The 26,797-nt window shown below is 56.0% G+C and overlaps 1 protein-coding gene across 3 annotated transcripts; it reads right to left on the bottom strand.

Annotated features, from left to right (window-relative positions):
* Nucleotides 1–510: 510 nt before the first annotated feature.
* TP53INP2 (tumor protein p53 inducible nuclear protein 2) lies at nt 511–22,093 on the bottom strand. Of its 3 annotated transcripts, none has more exons than XM_059862892.1 (4): nt 21,838–22,093; nt 13,062–13,390; nt 9,569–9,878; nt 511–8,074 (listed from the first exon to the last, which is right to left on the bottom strand). In XM_059862892.1, exons 2-4 carry the CDS (start codon nt 13,183–13,185, stop codon nt 7,822–7,824), a joined length of 687 nt encoding a protein of 228 aa, XP_059718875.1. In that variant the 5' UTR covers nt 13,186–13,390; nt 21,838–22,093; the 3' UTR covers nt 511–7,821. The 3 variants fall into 3 exon arrangements, with proteins under 3 accessions (XP_059718875.1, XP_059718876.1, XP_059718877.1); XM_059862893.1 differs by having other exon boundaries at nt 9,569–9,698; nt 21,838–22,091; XM_059862894.1 differs by lacking the exon at nt 21,838–22,093 and having other exon boundaries at nt 9,569–9,874; nt 13,062–13,200.
* Nucleotides 22,094–26,797: the final 4,704 nt, after the last annotated feature.

Genomic DNA, 26,797 nt, shown 5'->3' with positions numbered 1-26,797 from the left:
TTTGTGCCTCTCACCCTGTCCCTGCACTGAGAATGTTCCAGTTCTGTTTTCTGCACTTGCCTCATCAGTAATCTGCACACAAGGTGGCATCTCCCTGAACCTCCTCCAGGCTGGGCAGTCCCAGCTCTCAGCCTCTCCTCATCTCCAAGCCCTTAATCACCTTGGAGGCATCTCTGCCTCTCGTGGGTGCTGAGAACATCTCACACTGTGCTTGGAGAAACATCTGATGCTGCACAGATTGGCTGATCTGGGATTTTCTCAGGGCAATCAACATCTGCTTTAGCTCTGTCATTATCTGCTGAGTTGTAAGGTTTGGTAATGGGGACGGGGAAAATATCCCCTCCCATCCCTCAGCCTGTGCCATCCTCTCTCCTGTGTGTCCTTGTCTTCAAAGGGGATGTTTTTCTGTAATTTGTCATTCAAACCATTGACTTTTAAAACCCTTTTTAAAAAACCGAAGCATTTTGCAGACTGATTTAACTTGCAGGCTTTAGAGGAATACACATAAAATAGATTTTAAATATATATTTTTTTATTTCTTGTGATTTTTCTTTATATTAGATTTTTTTTCAGTCAAGAGACAGCATTACAACCTAACAACCAAAACCAGGTTACACACACACAGGCACACTACACAATGTGTCCCAGGCAATCGACACACAGCAAATGTTTACACAATGTCCTACGAGGAGGAGACACCCCTTCCTACGAACCCTGCTTACACCAACTGAACACATAGCATACAATAAGGACGGATTTCGTTAGCTTCGAGTTCCAGATGAGGTCTCAGTCCTACAGCACAGGTGATGTCAAAAACGTGGGGCTGGTTTCTCCCTCTTCTCCCAGAGCCCCGTGGCGGCTGTGCCAGCCTAAGGCAGAGCCCGGGGCGGGAGCTGCTCTGCCCGGGCTGCCCCGGGCACAGGCGGGAGGGCACAGAACATTCTCTGGGGCATTTCAGGGAAGGCTTAAGGCAACCTTGTCCAACCACGGAGCAGCCATCTGTCCTGCTGCTCCTGGATCCGTCCTGCTGCTCCTGCATCCGTCCTGCTGCTCCTGCATCTGTCCTGCTGCTCCTGCTCCTGCTCGCTCTCCAAACACAGCCCCATGGGCAACTGGGGTTTAGAGCTTTTCAAAGCTGCCTAAGAGATTTAGTATATCCAAAATGCTAAATGCTTTTTAGCAAAAACAAACAAACAAACAAACAAACACAAACAAAAACCCAAACCCAACTACAACTACAACTACAACTACAACTACAACAAAAAACAAAAACAAAAACAAAAACAAAAACAAACCACGAAATTTTTGGGGCATTCATTCTGTTGGGATTCTCTGGAAAACCCCACAGTGCCTTTGAAGACAACACAGAAACACAGAAATACCAAAAACTGACTCCCTGGTCACCTCTTGCATAGGACTTGTAACTGCAGTTCAGTGATTTTTTTCAAGTTCTGTAACTGTGTTAAAAAAAGATGCCAAACCATGACAAAGGGTGAAGGCACATGTACAGTCAGTCAGCCCCGCATGGGGGAGGGCAATGTGTGGGCAAGAGTTTCACAAGCAGGTACCAGGGGTGGATACACACAGACAGAATATTGCAGTGCTCAGTGGTTCTGTGCAAGGACAGTTCTGACACAAGAGGAAATGTCACTGCTACACCTTGTGCTGCTCTCTCATCCCCAGACTTCCCGAAGCACAAAGCTGAGGATAAGAACTCAGTGAGACTTGGGCACAGCTGCTCACGGCTTCCCAGCAAGGGTACATGAGGTGAATGTGAAAGAGCAAAGGAGCTTTAGGCTCCCCTGTGCAACCCATTTTTAAGCTACATTTAGAATTTACTGTGCTGCTTTCCCCTCCATTTGCAGAGAATAAAATCTTCCCTCCCGTCGCAATGAAATAGGGTCAAAGTGGAAGGCAGAAGGATTTTCAGGTTTAGCTGCAACAAAGTCAAAGCTTTGCAGCTCTTTTTGTGCTCTGGAGCATGGGGCACCATCCCTGTACAAAATATGGGGTTGGAAGAGCAACCCCCTTGCCAGCCCGGGAGGTGTCAGCTGGGAATGAGTGACAGGGGACACACTTGGCTGTCACCACTCTGCACAGAACTGAAAAAATGATCACACATAAAAGCCACCTTTGCTATTGAATGGAGCTGCTCATCCTCATCATCCTCATTCCTCTAAGGAGAGGGTGATGGGTCAATGACAAACGTTTTCAAGAAGCAAAAAGAAAGGCTGATGGAACAGGGAGACCTCCTGGCCAAGCATGTGCAGCTGCCCAGAGCCCACGGCTGGGAGGGCTCTGGGATCCTGGAGATGAGCGAGGAGAAGGTGGCAGCTCCAGGGGGCTGAGGACACCTCTCAGCAAGAAGGGACTCTTCAGGCAGGCAGAGCCCTTCCCACTGCTGCATCCAGCTCCTACAGCCACATTCAGGCAACTTGTGGCAGCAACTCCAGTGATGGAAATGGGATGGAGATGGAGCCCATGAGGACAAGAGGAGGTTACTGACTATGTATGGAGCAGATCTGAGAGGTGGGAAGGTCCACCTTGAAGAAGACAAGCCCTGAGGGGATCAGCCCCTTTTAAGGCCCATTCCTGCCCCTGGTAGGTCTGCCTGTGGCAGTCCCCTGGGAGGGGGCTGCTGCCAGAGCCATGGATGTCCCTCCTCAGGGTCTGGTCCCTGCTAGCTGTGCTGAGGAGATCACCACAGTCCACGGTGGAGAAGGGCTTGGGGGGAAGCTCTGAGAAGCTGGGGAGACACTGGGCTGCTGATGCTCCCCACCTGCCACTCCCAGCCTCCGGTTTGCTGCTCCTCCTTTGTTGCATGCACTCAGCAATATCTGCCTCAGCAGCTATTGCTGAGTGCATGCAACAAAGGAGGAGCAGCAAACTGGAGGCTGGGAGTGGTGGAAGCTGACAATGCCTGATGGCTCGAGGGTCCCTGTGGCACCAGCTGGACATGGATGGTCTCTTGTTCCAACCCAGAGACTCAGGGAAGACTTGAGGACTGCCAGCAGTCATTCCCAGGGCAGTGGGGCTCGGTGCTGCCTTCTAAAATATGCTGAGAACCATTTCTCTTGACCTGAGGTGACTTATGTCTTCTTACTGTCTCCTGATTATTAGATGCTTGATCTTTGGGGACTCACTTGTTTTTCAATAAATTCACACAAAGTTTAATTTCCACTTTTGGCAGAGCAATGGAATTGATACTGATCCAGAGGGGCAACTGCAAAGCTGTGGGACTCAAGCCCAGAACCTCACTGGAGTATTTTTTATCTTTTTTTTTCCCTTACTGGTGAGGTAAGACATCTATGTGGGTATTTTGCTCCCCATTATGGTTGAACAGAAGAGGAAAAAGTACTAGTATGATGTAAATGTAAAATTATTGATTAGAAACAAGCCTACAGAGAGAAGATTCCCACAGCAGTGATCTTTGGGATGAGCCATGCATTGATTTTCTGCACAATGAGAAGGAAACGTGGACTCCCACGGAAAGAACTGTTTCCCTTCCAGACCAAGCTTTTGCAGCAGAGTTTCTTAGAAAGAGCATTTGTGAGTGTACGTTTCAGAGCAACAAGTGAGGATTTGCCCCCACTCCCTCGGCATCCCTCCAGCCTTGCGGTGCCAAGCAAGAGCCAGAATTTGGTGTGAGAACTTTGTTGTGGCTGCTGGTGAGGGGTCCTGAGTGTGCCATGGCCACAGCTTGGCCAGTGCAGCAAGCACAGCCTGGGGGGCACTGGTGGCCCTGGTGCAGCCCAAGAGGTGGCACTTCCCCAGCAGGGCTGTCCCTCCTGTCCCATCAGAGGGTTCATCCTCCTCATCTGCCAGAGCAGAGCCAGACAAGCAGAGGTAAACCTTACTTGGAGAAGATCCCTGAACCACGGGGGCTTCAGTGGTGGGAAGATTCTTCCCTCCAGAAGGGGTCTCACAAACTCCAGCACTGCTGAGAGCACTGTCCCAGCCTGCCCCAGTGTCCTGCTGCCCACCTGAGCAGGGGCTGGAGCCAGGTCTGGTGTCTGAGCCCAGCACTGACACACGGCCCAGCAAAGCCAACATTTACTGAACAGGGATTTGCCCAGGCCTCTCCACTGGGAATTCTTCCCTTTTTTATGCTTTCATTGCAAGAAACGCAAAAATTTCTTTCAGTTGCCTGCGTCACCATTTCCCCCGGTGATCATTTCAGAGGCTTCACCATCCTGGCTGTCCCCTGATCCCAGTGATGTGGTGAGTCAGGCCATAACACACAGTCCTGCTGCACTTCCCAAACCCCAGGAGCTCAGGGCTGAAAATCTGTGCCTGGTTGCTCACAAGCCAGTCTAAAAGGGGACCAGCCACATTCAGCTGGAAAGGCGAATTTTCAGGCCACGAACAAATGAAGAGGGGCTGCAGCCGAGGAATGATCCCACCACAAATGGCCACAACTTCATTTTCACACTGGAGTGCCAGAGCACCCTGCAGCTCCTGTCACCACCACGTGCTGCCACATGCCTGCAGCATCCCAGAACCAAACCCCACATTCTAACAGAGAAGCCTAGGAAAAAGACATTTTTAAAGACCCCAGCAGATTGGTTTGTCCCTGAGTCCATGCTGTAGTTTCCCCCCTACACAAGTACAGAAAAGAAAGCAAAATTCACCCCACCTGTTGCAGCGGGACCAGCTCAAGGGCTCCCTGCAAACCAGAACCTTCCCATTGGAAGCACCACACAGTGCATCACAAATACTGGGTGCAAAAAAAACCAAACCTACAAACCTCTAAAAAAATCAACCCAAAAACAAGCTACAGAACACCCACACTGGGCTTTGAAATATCTACACATGCAAATGGGTGCACACAAAGGAAGTTCTTAGTTCTTAAGCACCTTTCATTTGTTTTAAGATTCGAGGAGACAAAAAACCTCAATGAAAAGGGGTTTTCTTGCTCTGGCAGCACTGGGCAGGAGGCCTGGGACCAGGCCTGGCCTTGTGCTTGCTGCTGAGCAGGAGCAGAACACTGCAGGTCTTCTGCAAAGGACAGGTTGACCAGAGCACAGGGAGGGGAGGGTCACACCGAGGGTGACAGTCGCCTGGCAAGGGCTGGCAGGTGAGTGTTAGGTGTTAATACATGGCAAGAGTGCAAACAACAGAGGAGACTTGCAGGAGCTCATTTGCTGTGGTTTGTGCACGCTGACCCACCAGAGGCACAGGGTCTGGATTAACCTCTTCATGAAAACATTATTAATAATTTATTAATCTTTCATAAACATACTCTGGATATAAAGTGTGGTAATAGTTCTGCTTCATCTCCTGTGCTGGCTGGGCAGAGAGTGATGAAAGACATCTCAGACTAGCACAGAAAGAGTTTGAATTTGTTTCTGAAAACGAGGACAGAGGAAGATCACCTGTTTGCAATGGGCACTGGGGGCTAGGTGCTGGTGGCAGTGCCAGGCTGAGACAAGTCCCCCAGGAACACGGCCAAGGGCTGGCTCACAGCAGATGAGAAGGGTGCATGGGAGGATTTCCATAAGGGATTTCTCCTGGGGTACCATCTCCAGCAGTTGGGCAGGCACAGGAGAGCCTGGCAGGTGAGACACGGCAGGATCTGCCTCGGGGTCACTGCTTCCCCAGCCTGCTCCTCTGGGAGTGCCAAGGGGGCAGTGGGGTCACAGCCAGCCTCTGATTTCTGGAGTGCTCCAGAGGGACTGACAGCAGGAGAATTTGTAGTGGAGACCAAGCTGGGGTCTGGACAGTGCTTGGCTTCTGCCCTTGATGTGAGCTGGGGCCAGAGAGAAAATGCTTCCTCCACCACTGCTGCCCAGTGGCCCTGGAGCGGCGTCAGCGGGGATGGGAGGGCAGCACCCACCACAGCTGGGCTCAGCCCCTGCCTGTGCTACAGCACCTGTGCCACTGGCCCTGCACTGCCCTGCTCCCAGTCCATCCCAGGCATCACTGCAGGGGCAAAAAAAGGCATTGAGTGTGAAGCCCAGGCAGCCAAAGGATGCAAATGCTCCCCTGGAGTCAGGAGATGCCAGTCTCCTCACCAGCAGGGTGACCTGGGGGAGGTCAGGCTTGGCGAGGGACAGGGGCTGTGGTGAGGCCCGAGGAGGGCGGGGCAATGCCGCGAGCACGCAGTTCCACCTCTCGGGATGCACCACCCTGGAGCTGTCCAGCTCTGTGCTTTTGGAAAAGCTGAGGCAGTGGAGTGAAGGGAAATGCTGCAGGGGAGCAGCAGCAGCTGGCTACTACAGTCCAGGCTGCTTGGCCCGGAGCTAGGGGCTGTTGCTACTAAGAAGGTTCATTTTGGCTTTAATCTCATTAAAAGAATTAATAACTATCAGCTGTCTCAGTTTGGGCTCACAATTTCTTCAGTCAAGGTCCCCAGCTGATATTAAGGGATGCAACATGGTGAGTGGAAGAACCTCTGGTGAAATCAGAATTTTCTGAAGTGTTGTAGGGGGATGTCTTGTCTCAGAGGGTGGGAATCCAGGCTGTGGTCATGAGCAGGATGCTTTCCCAGGGCAGAGGGTACAAAACCGGTTCCTAGAAGGAGCAAACTGGGGGCAGATCAGCAAATTTCTGCTGGATTTCAGCTGGTGCTGGAGCCAGTGAAAAGCCTGGACCATGTTCTTCCGAAGGCAAAAGGAGTCCATCATGGAGAGAGGAGGGATTTGCATTAAAAATTAGCAGTGAATTTGGCCCTTCACGGGAAAGGATGCCAATTTCAGTGGGGAAAGAGGACGCCTCTGTCACAGCTCCTGTTACAGCAATCCTCTCACTCAGGCCTGCCCCATCCTGACTCATTTCAGCGGCTCCCAGATCCATCTTTGTCCTTACTTCAGCCTCTTCCCTCCAGCCTCCTCTTCAACATCTCTTCACCACCACCACAGACGTGCTTTGGCCACCTCGGGGAAGCTGTGCAGATCCTGCCTCCTCTCCCCTCCCGGGGACTAACACCCGGCAGGCAGCGACCCTCAGCTTTACAGAGCCTCCTCTGAGTGTCCAGGAACAAAGAGAAATACACACACAGATACAGGGGCTGGGGCAGGTGACTGGCTCCAGGGCCAAAGGGCTGGCACAGAGGGGACCCCCAGCCACAGTGATGCCACCCCAGGCTGGCCACCCCTCCTGGCACGGTAGCCAAGGGCTCCGGCGCGGCGCTGGGACGGTGCTTTGGTTCCTGAGATTCCTTTTAAGGTTGTTAAAAAAAACAACACCGTGAGGCACCAGGAGCGGCCTGGCTGACCCAGCCGTGGAGATTCTACCAGCACTTTCAACCACAAGCCCCTTCAGGACGGGCAGTGGGGCGTTATCACGGTAAAATGTAGCTAACAAATCAAGGAGGGAGAGGAGTGTTTGCTGGTTTTGCAGGGCGGAAGCATTATTTAGTGTTATTGATGAGATTTTCCTAAAAATCCCAAATCTTGTGGCTTCATTGCTCTCGTCTCTCCCGCTCGATGTCTCTGTGACATCCCAGCCAGGCTGTACATGGAGTCATGACGTGAGGAAAGGCACTGATGTCACAGGCTTATCAGGACAAACAGGTCTCACCGGGAACAGGTGATTTCAGGAACAGGTGATTGCACCGGGAATTCTGATTTCCCGCGTGGACGCTGCCGAGGCAGCTGGGGAGGGGCAGCGTGGCCCTCCATGCCGGCGGCTCGGGGGTCGTGGGCCAGACGACATCGAGGGTGAGGGGCGCGGTGAGGGTACAGGAGGAAGATGAGGAGTGCGGGTCAGGCGTGCGGGCGCTGGGTGTGGAGTGAAGCCGCCGCCGTGTCCCCGGTGTCCGTGGGGGCCGCTCCCGGGGCCGGGGCCGGCCGGGGGGAGCCCCTGGGCGGAGGAGCGAGGTCAGTAGTTGCAGTGGCGCTGGCAGGGCTGGTGGACGAAGGCCCCTGGGAGCTGCTTGGCGCGGCGGGGCGGGCGTTGCCGGGCCCGGTTCTGCCGCTGCAGCGCCTTCTGGGCCAGGCGGTGCCGCTCCGCCAGCTGCTTGGCCCGCTGCGCCCGCTGCGCCTGCCCCGCCTTGTCCAGCGCCGCCGCCTTCACCGGCAGCGCCCGGCCGCGGTGCAGCACCGGCGGCTCCGGCCGCGGCTCCGGAACGTCCCTGCGGAGACAGCGGCGTCAGCGCCACAGCGTCGGCCCCGCCCCGGCAGGCGGGGGACACCGGTCACCGACCTCCGGCACGGCCCTCCTGCCCCACGGCTCTCCGGCCCCAGCGGCCTGCCGAGCGGAGCGATGCTCCAGCAAGGCAGGCTCTGGGACACCCGAAAAAATCAAGACACCACCGTGTCTGAGTCCCTTGAGCCTGGTCTGTCTCCATCCCACTGTGACCCCTCTGGAGCCTTGGCTAGTCTCAGGTTCCTTTTAACCCTTCTCTGCCCCCCTCCAGCACTGAGGCACTCCGGAACACTCTGTCCACTCTGGACATCAAGCTCTGGCCCTCAGGGAGACTTTGGAAAGAGACAAGTCCTGAAGGAATGATGTCCACTAGGCAGGACCAGTGTCACCTAACCAGGAATGATGTTCTCTAGCCAAGAATAGCACCTTCCAACTAGGAATGCTGTCCTCTAACTAGAAATGCTGTCCCCTAATCAGGAACAGTCAACAGTCTCCTGGCCTGGAGCAAAGCTCACCCCAAATTCTTACTCTTCCCCTGCTCCACCGAGGGGCTGCAGGGGAGGAGTTGGAGGGCTGGGACTGGAGGGAGGGCAGGGACCTGGAGGGAGGGCAGGGACCCCATGGCACGGTGGCAGCCAGGGCTTGTCCGGCAGCAGTCGGGCTGAGCGTGGGCACGCTCCAGGTTTTCCCTGGGGGCTGCAGGGCAGGGGAAAGCAGCCCTGGGGGGAGGACAGAGCTCCAGGGTGTGGCCCCAGAAATGGGTGTGGAGGGCTCAAGCCCACAGGCCTGGGGGCAAAGGGGCTATTTGGGCATTTCTGTTTAACTTCCCCACTGCTGAGCTGTGGTTTGGGGCAAGAAGTGTCCCACTCCCCACAGCTGTGGGATACCCACCCCCATGCCAGGCCAGTCTGGGGACAGGCGGGTGATTGAGGGGCGCTGCAGCACCCTCCTGCCTGAGAGACCTAGGGGTCTTCAGGGGGCCACCCTGTCCCATTGGGCTTGCTTTGCTTGGGCCATGCCTATGCAAACCCCCGGTGTAAGCCCTGCCTGGTAAACCCCCCTGGACAGGTGACAGGTGGCACTGGCATTGGCAGGAGTGGCCTTGGCAGAGGTGGCCATGCCAGGAGACTCTGCTAAGGGCAGGGGAGATGAACGCAGCCCTCTCCCAGCACAGCCCAGTGCCAAGCTCGTGTCCTGCAGCCATGGCCATCCGAGTCTGCTACTGAGTCCCCTTAGCAGAGGATTTTGGATACGGCGCTGCCAGCCACGCATGGTGACAGCTGGGGCACCCTGCCACATATGCAGTGTTCCCTGAGGTGGGCGTGGGGACGCTGATGTCCCCCACTGCCACACTATGTCCGTGGGTGAAACATTCCTGGGTGTAGGCGGGGATTTGGGATGGCAGGACCGACAGTCCAGCCCTGGTTCCTCAGCGGGTGCTGGGCCTGCTGGCCCCCCAACACCCTCACAGTGCACTCACTCTGCAGCATCGTCCTCGGGGCCCTCCCCATCCACCTCGAGGGTGCTGGTGACGTAGACCGACATGCTGGGGTGCTCGATGAGCAGGTCCTCCATGGGGCTGCTCCCCACGCCGTCGGGGCCGGGCTCCTCTGCAGTAAAACAGGGGGGAGGGGTGACAAACCAACTCTCGTCCATCAAGCAGGGACCGGCCGGAACCGGGGAAGCAGCCGGTGGCGGAGGCGGACCGGGGGGCGTCGGGCGGGGTCGCGCCGAGCGCCCGGTACCGCCGGCAGCCGGGCGGCGGGCGGGGCCGGGGCGGGCACGGCTGCCTGGGGCGGGGGTGCAGAGCCATGCGGGGCGCAGCGGGGACACACACACATACCATGGAAAGTGGGGAGGGAGGGAGGAAGGGAGGGAGGGGGAGAGAAAGGGGCATCGTTAGTGCGAGAGACACCCACCGCCGGCACACCGCCACTCGCGGGCCCGCGCCGCGCCCCGGCCTGAACCCCCCGCTCCGGCACGGACACGGTTCTGCTTGGACAGGCCGGGCCACAGAGGTGGGACACCGGCAGGGCTTACTGCAGCAAGGGGCTTTTTCCTTCTCAAAAGGAGAGAAGCTGAGGCAGTGAAAAATGGTGCTTTCTCCTTTATGATGGCACCTGAGCCGGGCCGGGCCGGGGTGGGCAGTGCCGGGGGAATGCCGACACGCCGGTGCTCACAAACACCACCCGGCACTCCGCAAACACGGAAACCAAGCACACACAGCAGAAAAACAGTCCACACCTTTTCTCTGGAAGAAATAATGGGAATAAATTCTTCAGCAAAGGTTTTCACTGTGCCTTCAACTCCAGCCTGAGAGAGGCCAAATTTTGAGTGGCTGATCCAGAGGCTGACATCCCGCAAGCCTCCCATGCCCTCCCTTCCTCACCTCCGCCTGGCAGCAGAACTCGGAGCTTTTCTCGGCTGCCTGTGCTAGGAATTACCGGTGCTGTAACGGGCAGGGAGCATCACCAAATGGGGGTATGCCCACACCCATTGCCAGACTCACCAGGGGGATTTGAGGGAATTGGTGAGGGGGGAGGCAGTGCAGTAAATACATGGACCCTGCGGCTGGATGAGGGAGCAGGAGGAAGCACAGATGAAACTGTTCTTGTGTGGAGAGACAGAGCATGGGGCTGGGTATTTCTGGCTCAGTGCATCCCCAGCTCCTCCTGCAGCTGATGCCCCAGCCCAGGGCTCAGGACAGGCCATAGCTGGCCTTCCAAACACGAGAATGTCTTTCTCCAGGTCAGAGGATATCAGCCTATTAATAGCTGTTGACGTGCCGGGCTGGAGATTGTTTGTCAGCCTGGGGACAGGCACCGAGCTCAGCTGGAGCAGCACTCCCACAAAGGGCACAGAGAGCATCCTGGGCACTGTGCCCATCCTTTGCCAAGGTGGGGTTTAATGTCACAAAGCAGTATTTTGGGATCCTCAAGTACCTCAGTGATGAAGCCACCTCCTGGGAAATGCTCTTTGTTCTCTCCCTGGGTGCTGAGCAGGGCCAGGCTAAGCAAGGGGGCAGGAGCAGCATCAGAAGCATTCCAGGAAGGTCTGAGTAATTCTGATGCCTTTTCCAACACAGGGGGCAATGACCATGGGGGCAGAGGCTAAATCCAGAGGCTCCCTAGGCTGCCTCTCTGCTGCTGGGAGGGAGCCAGGCTGGGAGCAGCTGCTGGCCACCACAGCTCCAAGGGAAAGGGATGGGGCTCTGGGTTTGATCCTTGGAGTGTTTGGTATAACTCAAGCCCCAGAAATAGAGTTGAAAGAATCTGGTCCCCCACTGTTCAGGGACTGCTGTGGGAACAGAGTGCAGCTGAATTAGCAGTAGGGTGCCATTCACAGGCAGACACTGCTGGAAGCCAGCACTGCACCGAGAGCCGAGGCACTTCCCTGAGAAAACGTGGGAGTGTTTTGTGCCAGAGTCAGGCCCTGGTCCCCTGTGAGCCATCTGCAGCCTCGACCCAGGGATCAGGGAAAAGCATTTCTCTGGCTGGGGAAGCTCTTGGCTCCGCTGGCATGCCTTAAGCTCACTGCAGCTGCTGCCAGCTGGCCCTGAAACGTGGCAGCTGCGTGCCCACTGCTCCAGAGACCTCCTTTGCAACAACACCCTGCCATGGCACTGCCCTGACCCTCCCTGGATGGGTACCTGAATGCCCAGAGCACAGGGAAGCCCCCATAGCTGCCCATGCCCACACCACCCATCACCTCCAGCAGCTCTCCAGTGCTCCCACCAGGCATGGGGCTGGCCCTGTCCCCCATCCCAGACTTGTCCCTGCTCTGATCCCTTCTCCAGGTCACTGCATATGGGAAAAAAAAACCCTTAATGAACAACTTGAATAACAAAAACAAGCATGGGGAACAGGCAGGGAACATCTGCCCAGAGACCTGCTGCCTGCAAGAGGGAGGACAAACCCCTCCTCCTAAACCTGCAGGATACATCTGTGGTCCCCTGAGCTGGGGCCTCACAACCAACCAGGGGCTACCAAAGCAGAGCACGGCCATCAGGAGCTCCTGCACAGGCAGGAGGGTTTGTCTCTGCTGCTGGATTAACAAGGAAAAGGTCATAAAAACATCATTGCATTTGGCTGAGTCATCAATCTACAACAGAAACTCCCAAGGCCTGAACAGAGCTGGAGAAGATCTGCACAGGAGGAGTTCAATCTGTCTGGTTGGTGTTAGACAGGGCTCGGGATGGCTCTGGGAATGGGGAGCCCTGTGGGCTCTCTAGGTACAGGCACCTGGTGCCAAACATCCCTTGTGCTTGGCATGGACAGTGGGAATAATTTGGGAAGATAACCCCCATGGAGCTGAGATTTACTCCTCTCAAATGACCCAAGCATGGGCAGATCCCTGGTGGCACATCCCCAGCTCGAACAGGCACCACTGCCACCTGCCCTCCCACGGGGACAGCCCCACCCCCCCACCAGGACTGGGGTGTCCTAGGGGAACAGGCACCCAGTGTGCTTTCAGCAGGGCCAGGGCAGGGAGCAGCTGAGCTTGGCTCCTCCTGGAAAAGTGCTGCTGTCCAGGGCACAGCTCAGCCCAGGCCATGGCTGTGCCCAGCCTGCCAGGGCTGGGACCCCTCCCCACCGACCCCCGTGGGCAGCATCACCCCAAAACTCTGGGTGATGTCCCTGCCTTGCCAGGCTCCCCTCCTGGCATGGAGGCACCTGGAGCCTTCTGGGCAGCAGCAACCCCAGCTGGAGATGCTGATGCTGCTCTCACACTGGCAGGAAGTTGAGAACCATCACTGGGAGAGGAAAGGGAAAAGGAGGAGCAGGTCACAGGCTGCTGCAGTTACCACAGGGCTGGGCACCACAGGCAGAGCATGGGGACCAGGGGAGAAAAAATGAAAGGCAGAGCTGCTCCCATGTGGTGTAAGCTCATCTGCTGATATAAGGGTTTGCCCACTTCTGGAGAGACAAGGTTCAGCAGAGGCTGTGGGAAGACAGCTCTGTTGCTTTGCTCACCTGCAAGATCAATTATGAGCCAGCCATCCTCCTCCTCCTCTTCCTCGACAAAGGGTTTGGGCTCCTCCAAGCCCTCTGGCGTGCTGCTGTCACTGAAGAAGAGGCTGGTGAGACGTTGAAACATGGTGGGGAGCAGTCCAGCAGGATGGACAGGGAGATGGAGCTACTGCTGGGCACCAGCTTCCAGGCACAGACACAGGAGAGATGGGCAGGGAGGGGAGAAAGAGCCCTCGAGGTGTCAGTGACAGAGATGTTCGGCTGCCAGAGGAATCAGCTGAGCAGTGTGCAGTGCAATTGTGAGGTGCTTCACTTTGCTTCAGTGCAAAGGCCTGGAAAAGGGAGAGAAAAAGGAACAGCACATAAAACCAGGCCGCCAGTGTGGTCCTCCTGCATCCCAGGGGCTCGGATGAGCTCAAGGGGACAGCAGCAGGTGCCTCTGGCACTGATCTGTGCCATGGGCTGTCCCAGCTGGTGCTGTATCTGAAGCAGCACTGGGTGCCTGTGCCTTGCAGCCCCCGCCTGCATCAAGCCCCTCATTGTGGCCCCATCCCCATGGGTGGGTTGTCCCAGGAGACCCATCCCCAGGAGCTGGCAGGGACAGAGCAGAGAGTGTCCCTAAGTCAGGCAAACATGCCAAGCTCCTGGCAGCAGGCAGGACCAGGAGAGCATTGTCACAGAATCCCAGACTGGTTTGGACTGGAAGGCTCATCTCATTCCATGGCAGGGACACCTTACATTATCCCAGGTTGCTCCAAGCCCCATCCAACCTGGCCTTGGACACTTCCAGGGATGGAGCAGCCACAGATACTCTGGGCAACCTGTGCCAGGGCCTCAGCACCCTCACAGCCAAGAATTCCTTCCCAATATTCCATCTAACCCTGCCCTATGCCAGTAGGAAGTCATTCCCCCTTGTCCTGTCACTCCAGTCCCTTTTCCAAAGTCCCTTTCCAGATCTCCTGGAGCTCTTTTAGGCCCTGGAAGGGGCTCTAAGATCTCCCTGGAGCCTCTTCTCCAGGTGAGCACCCTCAGCTCTCCCAGTCAGGCTCCAGACCTGACAGACTCCAGACCCTGGAGCATTTTTGTGGCCTCTTCTGGACTCACTGCAGCAGCTCCACATCCTTCTGATGTTGGGTCCCCAGGGCTGGAGGCAGCTCTGCAGGTGGGGTCTCACCTGGGGGGGCAGAGGGGCAGAATCCCCCCATCTCCTGCCCACCCTGTGAGGACAAGCCCAGGATGCTGCTGGCTCTCTGGGCTGCCAGCACACACTGCTGTTCACACCCAGCCTCTCATCCCAGCCCTTTGTGGGCCTCTGCTTCACCTCTGCTCAGCTCATCATTGTTTTATCCCTGGGAAAGCAGATTCCCTCCAGTGTTGGGGGAGGTCAGCACTCATTCATTCCATTAATGTCTGCCAAGCTCTTGGCAAGGCACAGGAGTGGCAGCCGAAAGGTGCAGAGTATTACTTGTGTGTTATTGGTGTGCCTCTTGGTCCAGAGACATTAAAATGGCATGAAAAGGCCAGAAAATGCCAGCAGGAGCTCAGTGCAGCGAGAGGGACAGCTGGGTGCTGCCCTGCTTTGCACACTGATGTGGGTGCATTGAAAGGGAAAATCCACATTTCAGGCAAAGCCCAAGTCAGAGCCCTGTCCACCAAGGGGCCATGGAGCCCCAGTGATGCTCCACCCAGAGAAACTCCATCTGCTCCAGGCAGACGGGAATGGGAAGGGTACAGGGGCACCACGTGTCCATGCACACCCCAGTCCTCCAGCAGGACAAGTTCTAGCTCAGCCCTGCTGTCCCATGGCTTCCCCAGTCCCAGCACCCTGCAAAGGTGGCTGGCCTGAGCACTGCAGTTCTGGGGCTCAGGCACTTTTTTCTTCATCCCTGTGGGATGGAAATGCCTTTTGCAGTTTCTCAGGCACCTTGGGAGGAACAAGATCTGCTCAACAATGCAGAAAATGAGAAACCAAAGGAGCCTTCCCCAGGGATGGGATCCCCTGGAGCTCAGGGCCTCTGATCTCAGACGCTTCCAGCTGCAGAAGGAAATGATGGGGCATGAAGCAGCCCCGCAACAGCCAGCTCTCCCTCCCTGGCATGGCCAGGGCAGCAGTGTGACACCACCTGTCCCCTAGAGCAGCTCCCTGGTGACTCCAGTGGCCCCAGAGGCACAAGGCAGACCGTGACCAGACCTGTGACCTGGCCATGGCCCCTGCAGACTGCAGTGCTCAGGGCTCCAGCCCAGCTTCCCACTCACTCTGGGATGGCTCAGCTGGACTTGTGGAGGCTCTCACCAGGAAGAAGAGGAGATCAGGGGCTGGTGCCCAGCTGGGCTCTGGCTGCACTCTGGTGTGCTCCACTTCCAGCTCAGTGGGAGCTGCCCCCCACAGGACACCCACGTGCTCCCAGGAACAGCTCAGGCTGGCAAAGGCCACCCTGGCCAGCCCCGAGGGTGGGGGTGGCCTCAGCACGCCAGCTCAGCCTGGAAACCTGGCACCTGCCTGAGCACTGGCCTAGGCACTAAATACCTTTTAATATGACATGAATATTAATTATTTAAGATGTTTATTAAATATCTTATTGTGACAGAATCTCCACAGCTCCCAGGCTCCTGCTGGTGATGTCTGAGTCTCCCATTGTTTGCTGCTCCCCAGGTGCCTGGGCAGGAGAGGCTGGGGCAGCTCGTGGCAGGCACAGGGGTCACAGGGGCCAGTCCTCCAAGGCCACCATGGACCTGGCTCAATGCGAGGCAGCAGTGGGTTCGTGTGCTTACTGAGCTGGGGCACTGCCAGGCTGGCAGAAGTGCTGAGCCAAAGGTGACCCAGTGTCAGCAGAGAAGTCTTCAGGATGACCCAGAGGGGCTGGGCACAGCAGGGTCCCCTGTGCTGTGCCCCAGGCCCACCACACTAGGAGGACACTGGCAATGCTCTTGACTTACCTCATGCCAGTGTCAGTCTTTGTCCCTGCCCAGATATGGATGTTACCCAACAGCAGAGCTGGGGACAAGATCTGGCACGCAAGGACAGGGGAAGACAGTGGCCCCAGTTTGGCTGCCAGGGCAAGGTCACCCAGGAAAACACCCAAGCAGCCACCACAGGTCAGGGGCTGAGGCAGGCAGGGATTTTCCCTGTTGCCTAAGACAAGTCAGCCTGGAATGTCTGGCTGCACTGAGTGCTTCCCATGCTCTGCAGCCTTGGCTTTGGGAGCCCCAGCCAGGGGCTCAACCCCCAGCAAGCTCAAAGTCAGATGACCACTGACACAGCCAAAACCTCTTAGGTTTCCTTTGTTAAACCATGATAAAAGCTTTCACAGGACAGCAGGAAAGCTGTTCCCCCAGGAACAGCTCAGAGCACCTGCCTGCTTAGAGACTGGTCCCCAGAAAATCACAGGAAAGGAAGTGAGGTACCTGGGCTCCTCAGGTCTACCCCAACCCAGAGGTAATTTGTCTTTTCTGAGGACACAACAGACACTGTTATTTTTGATTGTCCCCTCTCCCAAATGTAACTTCTTAAGTGAAGGCACAGGGGCTCACAGGCAGCTGCCATAGCTCTGGAGGAAGTGGGAGAGAATTAAAAGGTCCCCTAAGAGCAAAACTTGAAATGGATCATTTTAAAGGATCATTCCTCAGAGAATTCAAGTAAGTCCCCAGCTGTCACCCTCCCCTAGCCAGGGAACGTGGGATGGCCCTGACCCCTTTCCTGGTGCAAGAGACTCTGTGCCACGGGTGGCCTGCAGTGTTAGGACCAGCCCCATGGTGGTGCCCAGGGAGCTGCAGGAGGCTCCTGGCAAAGCTTTCAGGATCAAACCTGCAGGGTGAAGGCAGGAGTGAGGCCAAAATGCAGGCAAGGGCCAAAATGAGCATTAATCCTCCCCCTTACTTTACTCTGTCTTAAAGCAGCAGGATGAAGCTCTGATCTCCAGAGCTCTCAGCAGGTGTGTGGATGGCACTGAGCTGTGTGGAGCCGTCAGTTCAGTAGCCAGAGGGGATGGGGCACCCAGAGGGTCCTGGGCAGGCTGGAGGAGCTCACGTGAACATCATGGAGCTCAGCCAGGCCAAGTGCAAGATCCTGCACCTGGGTCAGGTCACAGGCTGGGGCTGGCTGGGTGGGGAGCAGCCCTGGGAGAAGGACCTGGGGGTGCTGCTGGTGACAAACTGGGTGTGACCTGGCCATGGGCACTGGCAGCCCAGAAATCAACCCTGCCCTGGGCTGATCCCACAGCGTGGGCAGAGGTGAGGGGGGGATTCTGCCCCTCTGCCCACTCAGGTGAGACCCCACCTGCAGAGCTGCCTCCAGCCCTTGGGACCCAACATCAGAAGGATGTGGAGCTGCTGCAGTAAGTCCAGAAGAGGCCACAAGGTGCTTCGAGGTCTGGAGCCCCTCTGCTCTGGGACAGGCTGGGAGAGCTGGGTGCATTCACCCAGAGAAGAGGAGGATCCAGGAAGACCTTGGAGCCCCTTCCAGGGCCTAAAGGGGCTCTAGGAGAGCTGGAGAGGGACTGGGCACATAGGATGGAGGGACAGGACAAGGGGAACTGGCTTGTCACTGCCAGAGGGCAGGGTTAGATGGGTATTGGGAAGGAATTCTTGGCTGTGAGGATGGGGAGGCCCTGGTACAGGGTGCCCAGAGAAGCTGTGGCTGCTCCATCCCTGGAAGTGTCCAAGGCCAGGCTGGATGGGGCTTGGAGCAGCCTGGGATAGTGGAAGGTGCTCCTGCCGAGGGCAGGGCTGTGGGATAAGATGCTCTGTAAGGTCCCTTCCAACCCCAAGCAATCTGTGAGTCTACAATCTCCCACCCCCCTAGAAGGGAGCAGCTCCTGGCCTAGGAGACCCTCCAGGCCCTCCCTGGCAGCCACCGAGCTCCTCCATCAGCTCATCATGGAGGGCTCAGGTGACCTCCCAAGCCCTTCACAAGACTGGAGACTCCTTGGCCAGCTCCTTCCCAGTGAGATGGCCACGTGCCACCTCCATCCCTGCAGGTTCCACCAAGCACTTCTCTGGCTGGAGCAGCCAGCAGCAGATCAAGCTCTGAAGTTTATCCAGGTATTTGGAGAGCCTCTGCTTTCCCTGCAGCAAACATTTCCCCCATTTACACCAGGGCATGGAGGGCTGGAATGGGAGCTGCAAGAGGGACCCAACTGTGTCCCTGACAGGGGACTGAGGTCAATCTGTGCCTTGTCACCAGGCAGAGGTGGTGCCCGCAGAACCAATTTGGACCAGGAGATGCAGTCTCTTCCTCTCAGGTCTCTTCTTCCAGCTTTCCTGCGTCTACAGGTACCCCACATCTGTGGGGAGGCATGTCCCAGGTGTCCCTGCTCAGGGGACTGCCTATGTGCCACACACTTGGGGCTGAACTGCCCCAGAAACTACACACTGAGCCCCTGTCCCCTGCCAGAGCTGGGGCCACCACCACGGGACAGCTGCCATCCTTCCCAGGCTCCCACAAACCAGGCACTGCCAGCACAAGGGGACAGCAGATAGGGACACTCAGTTGGGAACAGACAAGTTTCTAACTGAATTATGCCCATCAGAATCCTTCCAGAAAGTCCAACAGCCTTTTTCAACAAGCCAGGTATTAACAATATTAAATTTGAAGTGGAAGTAAGGAAACCACAATGCATCAAGTTATTTTTCCCCTTTAGAAACCTCGACACAATAATTAGTTTTCTGAGTCACCGTGGCCGCAAATAACCCCCGGAGCTAAGAATAGGGAGCAGGCTGGGCAGCAGAGCCCCGGGATGCGCCAGGAGCTCGGGGCAGGAGCTGCAGCGCCGCAGGACCGGCGACTCTCACAAGTCCCAGCGTGCAAGAAAACAGCAACTCCCCTTGGAAATGGCAACAGGCTCCCTGAAACTTTCCATAAATACTCGGCGGCGGGAAGGATGCTGCTGGCAGGCAGCGGGAGCAGCCCTTCCTCGGCACAGCTAAGAATACCCCGCGCAGTCAGCCCAGCAGGAGGCAGAGGTACAAATCAGGTGCCTTCCTCCAACCCACTTGAGAAATGGGATTCTCAACTCATTTTACCTAAATTAGACAAGCGTTTCAAAGGCTCGCTGTGCTGGATGTAGGAAAATCCTAAACCTGGCACAGAAACACAAAACGGGATCCAGAAGCTGGGCAGCTCAGGGGAGTTCTGCTCATCACCCCAGAAATGACCAGTGAATCATCCCTGGGCTGTCCCCTACCCCTCCCCATCAAGGGAGAGACCAGAGCAGGCAGGGACCTGCCTGGTACCGTTTGGGGGGGCTGAATTAACGCTGAATTAGGTCCCACAACTACTCCAGGTCCGGCTGATCCCACTGCTTTGCCAGCAGGGCCATTGATGGATTCCCCTGGGGGAGCTCTGGGCACAGGGGCAGAGCTGCACCCCGAGGTGCTGCCAGCAAAGACAGACTGACTCCAGCAGAACAGAGGCTGAGCCAGAGCCAGAGCCTCTTCCATGGCAGATCAGGGGAGTAGAGGTGGGGAAGGCAGAGAGCAGTTTGAAAAATCACAAAAAAACTCTTCATCATGACACTCTTATTAATGGCAGACCAAGACAGGACCTGGAAGGGCTTTCCTCAGCCAGTCCAGGGTCTCAGCAGGAAGAGAGCTCCCACATGCTCCTGCAGATCCTGTCTGAAGGAGGGGGACCCTGCAGAATGAGGAGATGTTTTTCCCGGAGCTGGTCTCTGCATGCACAGCAGCTCTTCTGTCACTGCTGCAGGAAGGTCCTTACCCCAAGGGCAAATGTGACCTCGTGCTGCTTGATATCATCACACACAGCCCTGGCAAATCTGCCAGGGGCTGGCAGGATCTTGGAAATTTTAGATTTGCCATGAGCTGCGCTATGAAATTTTAGAGCTTTCCTCTCTGGGATGCGCTGGGTGAAGCATCCCGAGGAGTGAAGCATCCCGAGGAGCTGCACACTGGGAGGGAGGGAGTGGAGCAGCCCAGCCTTACAGCCTCTCCAAATCACAGAGCCTGAACAGGACTCGCTGTGCAGTCAGCATTAACAACCTCTCAGATACAAGTCTGTGTCACAGGGTTTTCCAGTCTAATTACAAGCAGGTGTTACCATTTTATTACCTGGGGGAAAACTTTTCTAGTTTTCCTTTTTTGTTCATGCAGATAAGCAGCAGTTTGATGCAACGGATTCCCAACAGTGACAGTGAGCTACAGAAGACAGCTTTTGTCTTCTTTTGTGGTAGGTTTGTTGTTTGAGGGGGGAGAAGGGGGGTATTTTGGGAGGAGGAAATATAAAACGAGAGGAAAGATTTATTTTAGAGCAAAACAACAGAGTTCTTGGCACTCTGTAGATAAAGCCTGGTGGGAAAGGAGGTCCAGCACAGTCCTGTACCAGAGCCCAACACCTGTTTCTGGGAGGGTTTCTGGGATTGTTTCCTACCCCAGCAAAACCTTGGCCAAACAACTAACAGCACTTGGCACCTGCCCAGCTCAGCCCTCGTTGGTGCTGCTTCAGCACTGGCTATTGCTGGGCTCAAGGGAGTTTAATCCACTATTTTGGGATGCCAGGGTGCCAGTCTCTTTGCTCAGGTGCTCTGAGCAGGGCTGTAGCTCCCTGTCACAAATATGTATATATACATGCATAAAAGAATTACAAGAGCACAAATGCCCTTTTTAACCTGCTTTTACACCAAAAGTTTAACTTACACAAAGTCTAAGTTTTTCCACAATGAGTCCCCCTAGATGGGAGCAGGATTAGTTTCCAGGGCCTGCCAGGCTCAGCCAAGCTGAAGTGAGAGACATGAAATCCAGAGGAAAGCTGCCCTTTTAGGACTTATGACTTTTTTGAGCTGTCCAAAGGAAGTGCCCTTAGAGCAGCAATAGCAGAGGGAGATGCTGTGTTTGGTACCTGAGGGACTCCATCCTGGGATGTGGTGGACTTGTCCCATGGCACAAAGCTCAGCCAAGCACTGTCAGCACCCTCCCCTTCCACACCCGGCCCCTGCCCGGGCAGCACAACTAAACTCAACAAAAACATCAAAGCATACATCTGAATCTCATAAAACCCGGTGGGATTTACAAAGACAATTGAGATCTAAAGACACAGGGATCTAAATCCAAAGCACCAAGGATTTGATGGAAATAAGTTAAATAGATAATACTTTGTGTTAGAGATTTACATCTATTTACATTCTTTACACAAATTTACTTCATACAGTATACTACATATGCTGTATTTTATACAGTATATTACAGAATAGGAAGGTGTCCCTACCAGGACAACCCCCGCAGGAGGTTGGAACGAGATGATTTTTAAGGTCACACCCAAACCGACTCATTCTGTGATTCTATGACATATTTCATATATTGACACATACTTATATTTATATATTCGCATTCCTTTTCCAAAACGCCACGTTTCGCACCCAAAGTGCGTCTAAACATCACGGGGGGAGACAAATCCACGTTTCCTGCTGAGAAAAGCCACGGTAGCGACCGGCGCGGAGGGGCACGGGGGCCACCCACGCGTGACCACCGCGGGCAGTCCCACGTGCCACCACGGCCACGGCCCCGGGCCGGCGGGGTCACGGCAGGACACGGGGGGAGTGCTGTGACGTCTCAATGTCAAATGCAAATGAGGCAACGTCACCACAGCGCAGCCAATGGGAGACGGGAACGACCGCAATCTTAATCCGGAGAAGAAGAAACAAACAACAGGCGCGGGGGGGCCGAAGCCGAGGGGTCCCGGGTCGCCGCCGCTCCCGCCGGCCGCTCCCCGCCCGGGCCGTGCGGGACCGCAAAGCCCCGGCCCCGACCGCGTCCTGCGGGCACTCACCGGCCCTGCGTGTCCCGGCGGCGGAAGGCGCTGAAGTAGTGCCGGCGCCGGGCGGTGCCGGTGCTGTATCTGTGCCGGTGCTGTATCTGTACCGGTCCTGGTCCTGGTCCCGGTCCCGGTCCCTGTCCCTGTCCCTGTCCCGGTGCCGGTGCCGGTGCCGGTGCGGAACCCGCCGTTCTGCCGAGCGCGCGCCGCTCCCCCGCACAAATCGGCACCTTCCGACAGCTGATCGTGACGTCACAAAGGGGCCCCGCCCACCCGCCGGCGCAGCCAATAGGAGCGGGCGCAGGGAGGGCGGGGCCGGGGGTCCCGGGAGAGAAGCGGGGTCTCGGGGGTCGCGGGCGGGCGCGGCCGGGGCCGGTCGGGTTCCTCCGGGCCGCGGGGCGAGGAGGCGGCAGAGCCCCGGGCAGGCGGCGGCGAGGGGCTGGGGACTCCCGGGGGGAAAGGGAAAGGCTGGAGAGCGCCGGAGTGTTGGGGTAGATGGGAAGGGCTGAGCCCCCGGAGGTGCGGGGAAGAGGGGAGCTCCGGCACCGAGATACAACGGGAACGGGAGGAGGGAGATGGACGGAAATTAAGAGCTGAGGCCACTGAAAAAAAAAAAAGCGGTAAAAGTGCGGTCCCGCCCGCAGCGCCCAGAGGACGCGGGGGGGAAAGGAAGGGTGCGGAGGATGTGCTGCCGCCTGCCGAAGGGAAGGGACAGAGGTTTGAGGCTTCCCAGGCTCCCGCTCTCTTCTCACTGCTGCGCTGCATAGGTCTCATCCAAAGAGAAATTTTGGAACGAATGAGGGGGCTGGGGACGAAACCACTGGATGTGCCACGCAACTGTTACCCACCTGCGAGGGGGCGAGGGGGGTTCGCAGGTGAAGAACGACACCAGGAATGTCCCTGGGGTGTCACAGCCCCTCAGGATGCTTGGCATCACTAGGTTTGCCTTCATCCTCAGCATGGGCTGACCGTGGGACCAGGGTTTGGTTTGACCTCGTGCCAGACTTGTCACAGGGCAGGAAATTGTCTGTATAAAGATAGAACATTTATTAAAACAGTCATTAATGGAGCCGTTTGGGTGTCTGAGTCATGCATGGAACAGTTAGGACTCATCTGGCATTACAGGTGAGAATTCCCCATTGTAAATTCACAAGAGGTAGAATTTAATTTTGTCTTATTCAGCACGAGGTCGCAAATTAAATAATGTTTAGTCTTCTGTAATTGAAGGATCTTGCAGAAGAGTGTAAACCATTTTGGGAGGAGAGCTGCCACCCCACTTTGCCAGGAGGGGAGCAGAAGCCTGTAAAGCTTGAAATAGTCCTAAGCAGAAAATCCACTCATTTGGGATGTCCATGGAGGGAATTCTGAGCTGGCCACGGCAGTTTCAGTGAATGCCCAAGGAGCTGAAGTTGCTGGGCATAGAGGGGGATGATCTGCAGAAGATACCCAGAAGTCAAAGCATAACCACACTTGATCCCCAGCCTGGTCCCTGCCTGAAGCCAAGAGCTCCTGCTGCCCATGGAGGTTCATTTTGCTGCTTCTGCTTGTCCTGGTTTCACATGGAGTGATTACAGGTTGGCTCCTGATGGCTGCAGCAGGAGTGCAGAAATAAGTCTTTAATCCTGCTGCCATAGAGGGGGGCATAAATAAATGCAGCAGAATAAAACTTGTTAGGGTGAAACATGTTCCATGGTAAACTGCCCTATTTGTGCTGGCACATGCCCTAAAGCACAGGCTTAAATGGGATGCCCCTCTCTCCATTCCAACAGGGATGGGAAATGCTTCAGTCTCTGCTGCACCCTGCCCTGGTCTCCCACTGCCAAGAGGGGGTGGCAGTCCCCTCCCAGGGCAGCGTGTAGCCCCAGTGATTTACTGCTGGAAAAGCACAGATGAAGCAGAGGAAGGAGCTTCTCCCCAGCCTGAGGCCATCTGCAGTGGCTGCTAGTCCCTGCTGTGCCTGGCCAGGGGCTGTGGCCAGGAGCTCTGTGGTGGTGACAGCTGTGCTGTGTGACAGTGGGAAGTGACTTTAATCTTGCTGGCACAGGGAACAGTGGGCAAGAAGCCGTGGTGGCCCAGCCCTCGTGTGCCTACAATCCTGCAGGGCTGAGCTGGGGTCCATGTCACTGTGTCTTCTGTCTGTGCATAGCAAGGAGAGACTGGAGGGACCCTCTCTCTGTCCCCAGGTACAGCAGTGTCTGCTGACACTGAGTAAGGGATAGGAAACCAGAGTGCCTTCCCTGTGCCATCGTGAGCTAGGATGGGGGACACAGGGCATGACCTGGCTTTGACTCCTGCATGCCCTGGCCCTCAGGTCGCTGGGAAAGTCACGCTGAGCTGAGCTGCAAGGCCTGAGGTGGCTGTGGCTGGAGAGGATGAGCCAGCAGCTGACTGCACCTCACCTGCCTACAGGTAATGGGGAGTTAAGTGGGGCCTTGTGTGTCACAGCACAAGCCCACCCCAGCAGCTGCCTCGGGCTCTGCTGCTCGAGAGCATAACTGGAGGCACTCTGTGAACTTGAGTGACTGCTGAAAATAGGAAGGTGATCACACTGGCTTCTGCTTCATCCAGGAGGTTTTGGGAGCAGCATTGAGAGCCTCTGGCAAGGTGCAGGGCCGGTGTGTTATGCACATGCTCTATTTCACCCAGCAAATGGCATGCAAAGCAGGCAGGGTGCTCATTATAGAATGGTTTGAGTTGCAAGGGCCCTTAAGGATCACATAGCTCAAAGCCTCATTTACCTGTCCTTTATTAAAAAAAAAAAAGTTTTGTCCAGCTACCAAAACTTCTAAAGCAATAAGAGATCAGGGAAATAACATGTTTGGATAGTATGTTTGGATCTTTGCAAACCCCTCCAAGAACACATCTCCAGCATTTGACTGAGAAGGAGGTCCCAGGGCACCCCTCCAGCTCCAGCTGCCCACTCTGGTTTTCCTGCAGGTACCTGGGGCGACCTTGCTGCATCCCAAGCAAGTGCTGCTCCTGGCATCCCTGCCATGAGTTTTCTGCAGCTCTGGCCCAGCCATTCCTCCTGGTGATGCTGAAGTCACCAGGTAACTACTGAGCACCTGAAAAAGCATTTCCCAGCCATGTCCTGGAGCTATGGGTCAGCAGCTGGCTCAGCCCTTGCAGCTCCCAGGTGCCTGAAAGCCCCAGTCTGAGTGTGCCACAGGGCTTGCTGCCACACCGTGAGCTGGGTGCTCATTAGCTGGGGCTGGGAAGAGCAGTTTAATGAAGAAGTACACGTGCAGTGTACAGTGACAATCCTTCAACACAGACTCTGTGCCAAACAGCAGAAAACAGGGAAATGAATCACAGAATATACTGAGCTGGAAGGGACCCAAAAGGATCATCGAGTCCAACTCTGAAGTGAATGGCCCATACAGGGTCAAGGCCTCACCTTGGTGTTATTGGCACCATGCTCTGACCAACTGAGCTAATCTCAGGGTCTTTATGAAGGAGCAGAAGCTGTTCATTCTCCTTCCCCAAGCCACCCTGTCCCACCCCCATCCCACTGAGAGTCCTTGAGGTACTCAGGGATGTGTCCAGACACCCACCCAGCCCCAGTGAAATGGACTGGGAGGTGCCACCAACCACCCACACACCCCTGGTGTCTGTATGTGCCACACCTCAGCTCCTCAGGGGGCTGTTCCCATGCTGCTTGTCCCTTGGGATAGATTTGCCTGGAAGCTCCTGCCTGAAGTTGTCTGTGTTGTACATCAAGAAAATGCAACATGCATTCTTTCACATCATTAAAAATCCTCACCGATCTCCTTGGGAGCCCCTCTGGTCCCTTGAGTGGTGGCACTGCGGACAAGAGGTGTGCTCCTTACTTAAACTGGGAAAGACCACCAGTTCCTGAGGCACCTCAGTGTCTTGCTGGGTTTTGGTGGCCAGAGTAAGGTCCATGAGGCACAGGCTCAGTGTGGCTTCTCCCCCACTGCCTTGCCACTTCCATAGACGCCTGAGACCTGTCTGGCTAAGGCGGTGTCGCGGTTTGAGAGGAAATAGGTTTTTTTAGGATGGTGTGGTCAGACCAATGGGTGTTCAGATTTTAATATTGGCACCTGGTTTGTCCACTGAGGGCATGGATACGCCTCTGAGAACACAGCGGGTTAAAAGCTATGAACTGGCAGAGGAAATTCTCTTTGGTTCCAGTCCTGGAAGAGAACAAACGTGTGTCCCCCCCCTCCCCCGCCCAGCTCTAAGCTGGGCGGGGTGGGGGGTCGGGGGGGTGGGGGGGGTGGGGGGGGGATGGGATGGGAGGCCATGCGGCCGGAGGTAAGCCAGGCCTGGGACAGAAGCGAGATTCAAAGGGTGGAGGAGCACTGCGAGGCTTCGGGCAGCCATCCCCCATCCCTCACCATTCCCCCCCCACCCCGGAGGGAGAGAGAGGGAGAGAACCTGTGCCTGTGATAGCGCGGCCAGAGTGAAGGAGAAGGGAGGGGGGTGCCCGGCAGGGCAGCCAGCCGTGGGAGTTCTGGACAGGCAGAGCCTGGGACTTTTAACCCTTCTTGTGGATGATGGAAACCTGCCAAATGCTGATCTTCCTGGAGTTAGTGAAAGGCGTTGAGAGAGGCTCAGAAGAATCCTAGGTGGGAGGAGATGATGGAGTGGCCTTTGGCTGGACTTTTCTTTTATAGCCATGGCAGAACCACTTGAGTTCCTGTGACAGAGAGACTGCATTCTAGGGGGAGGCAATGGCTCAGAGCCAGGAGAGTGCAGTGATGTGAAAGTGTGTGAACAGAGACGACGGGTGAGGAGGGTGGTGGTGGTGCCCTCCGTCTTCAGAGAAGAAGAGGAGGAAGATATCTCTGTTCAAGAGACCCCTCAGCCCCAGGGGGGGAAAATCTGGGGGGGACAGGTGTCCCAAAGGAGAGAGACTGCTCTTTTTGGAACTGGACAAAGCATCCTTAAAGGGAAAAATCCTAGAAGCAGCTCTGGTCCATGTGCAGTGGTGAGAGCACTGGACATGGAA

Source organism: Haemorhous mexicanus, chromosome 18, assembly GCF_027477595.1.
Source record: "Haemorhous mexicanus isolate bHaeMex1 chromosome 18, bHaeMex1.pri, whole genome shotgun sequence".
Classification (NCBI taxonomy): domain Eukaryota; kingdom Metazoa; phylum Chordata; class Aves; order Passeriformes; family Fringillidae; genus Haemorhous; species Haemorhous mexicanus.
This window is presented reverse-complemented; position numbering and strand designations above follow the sequence as displayed.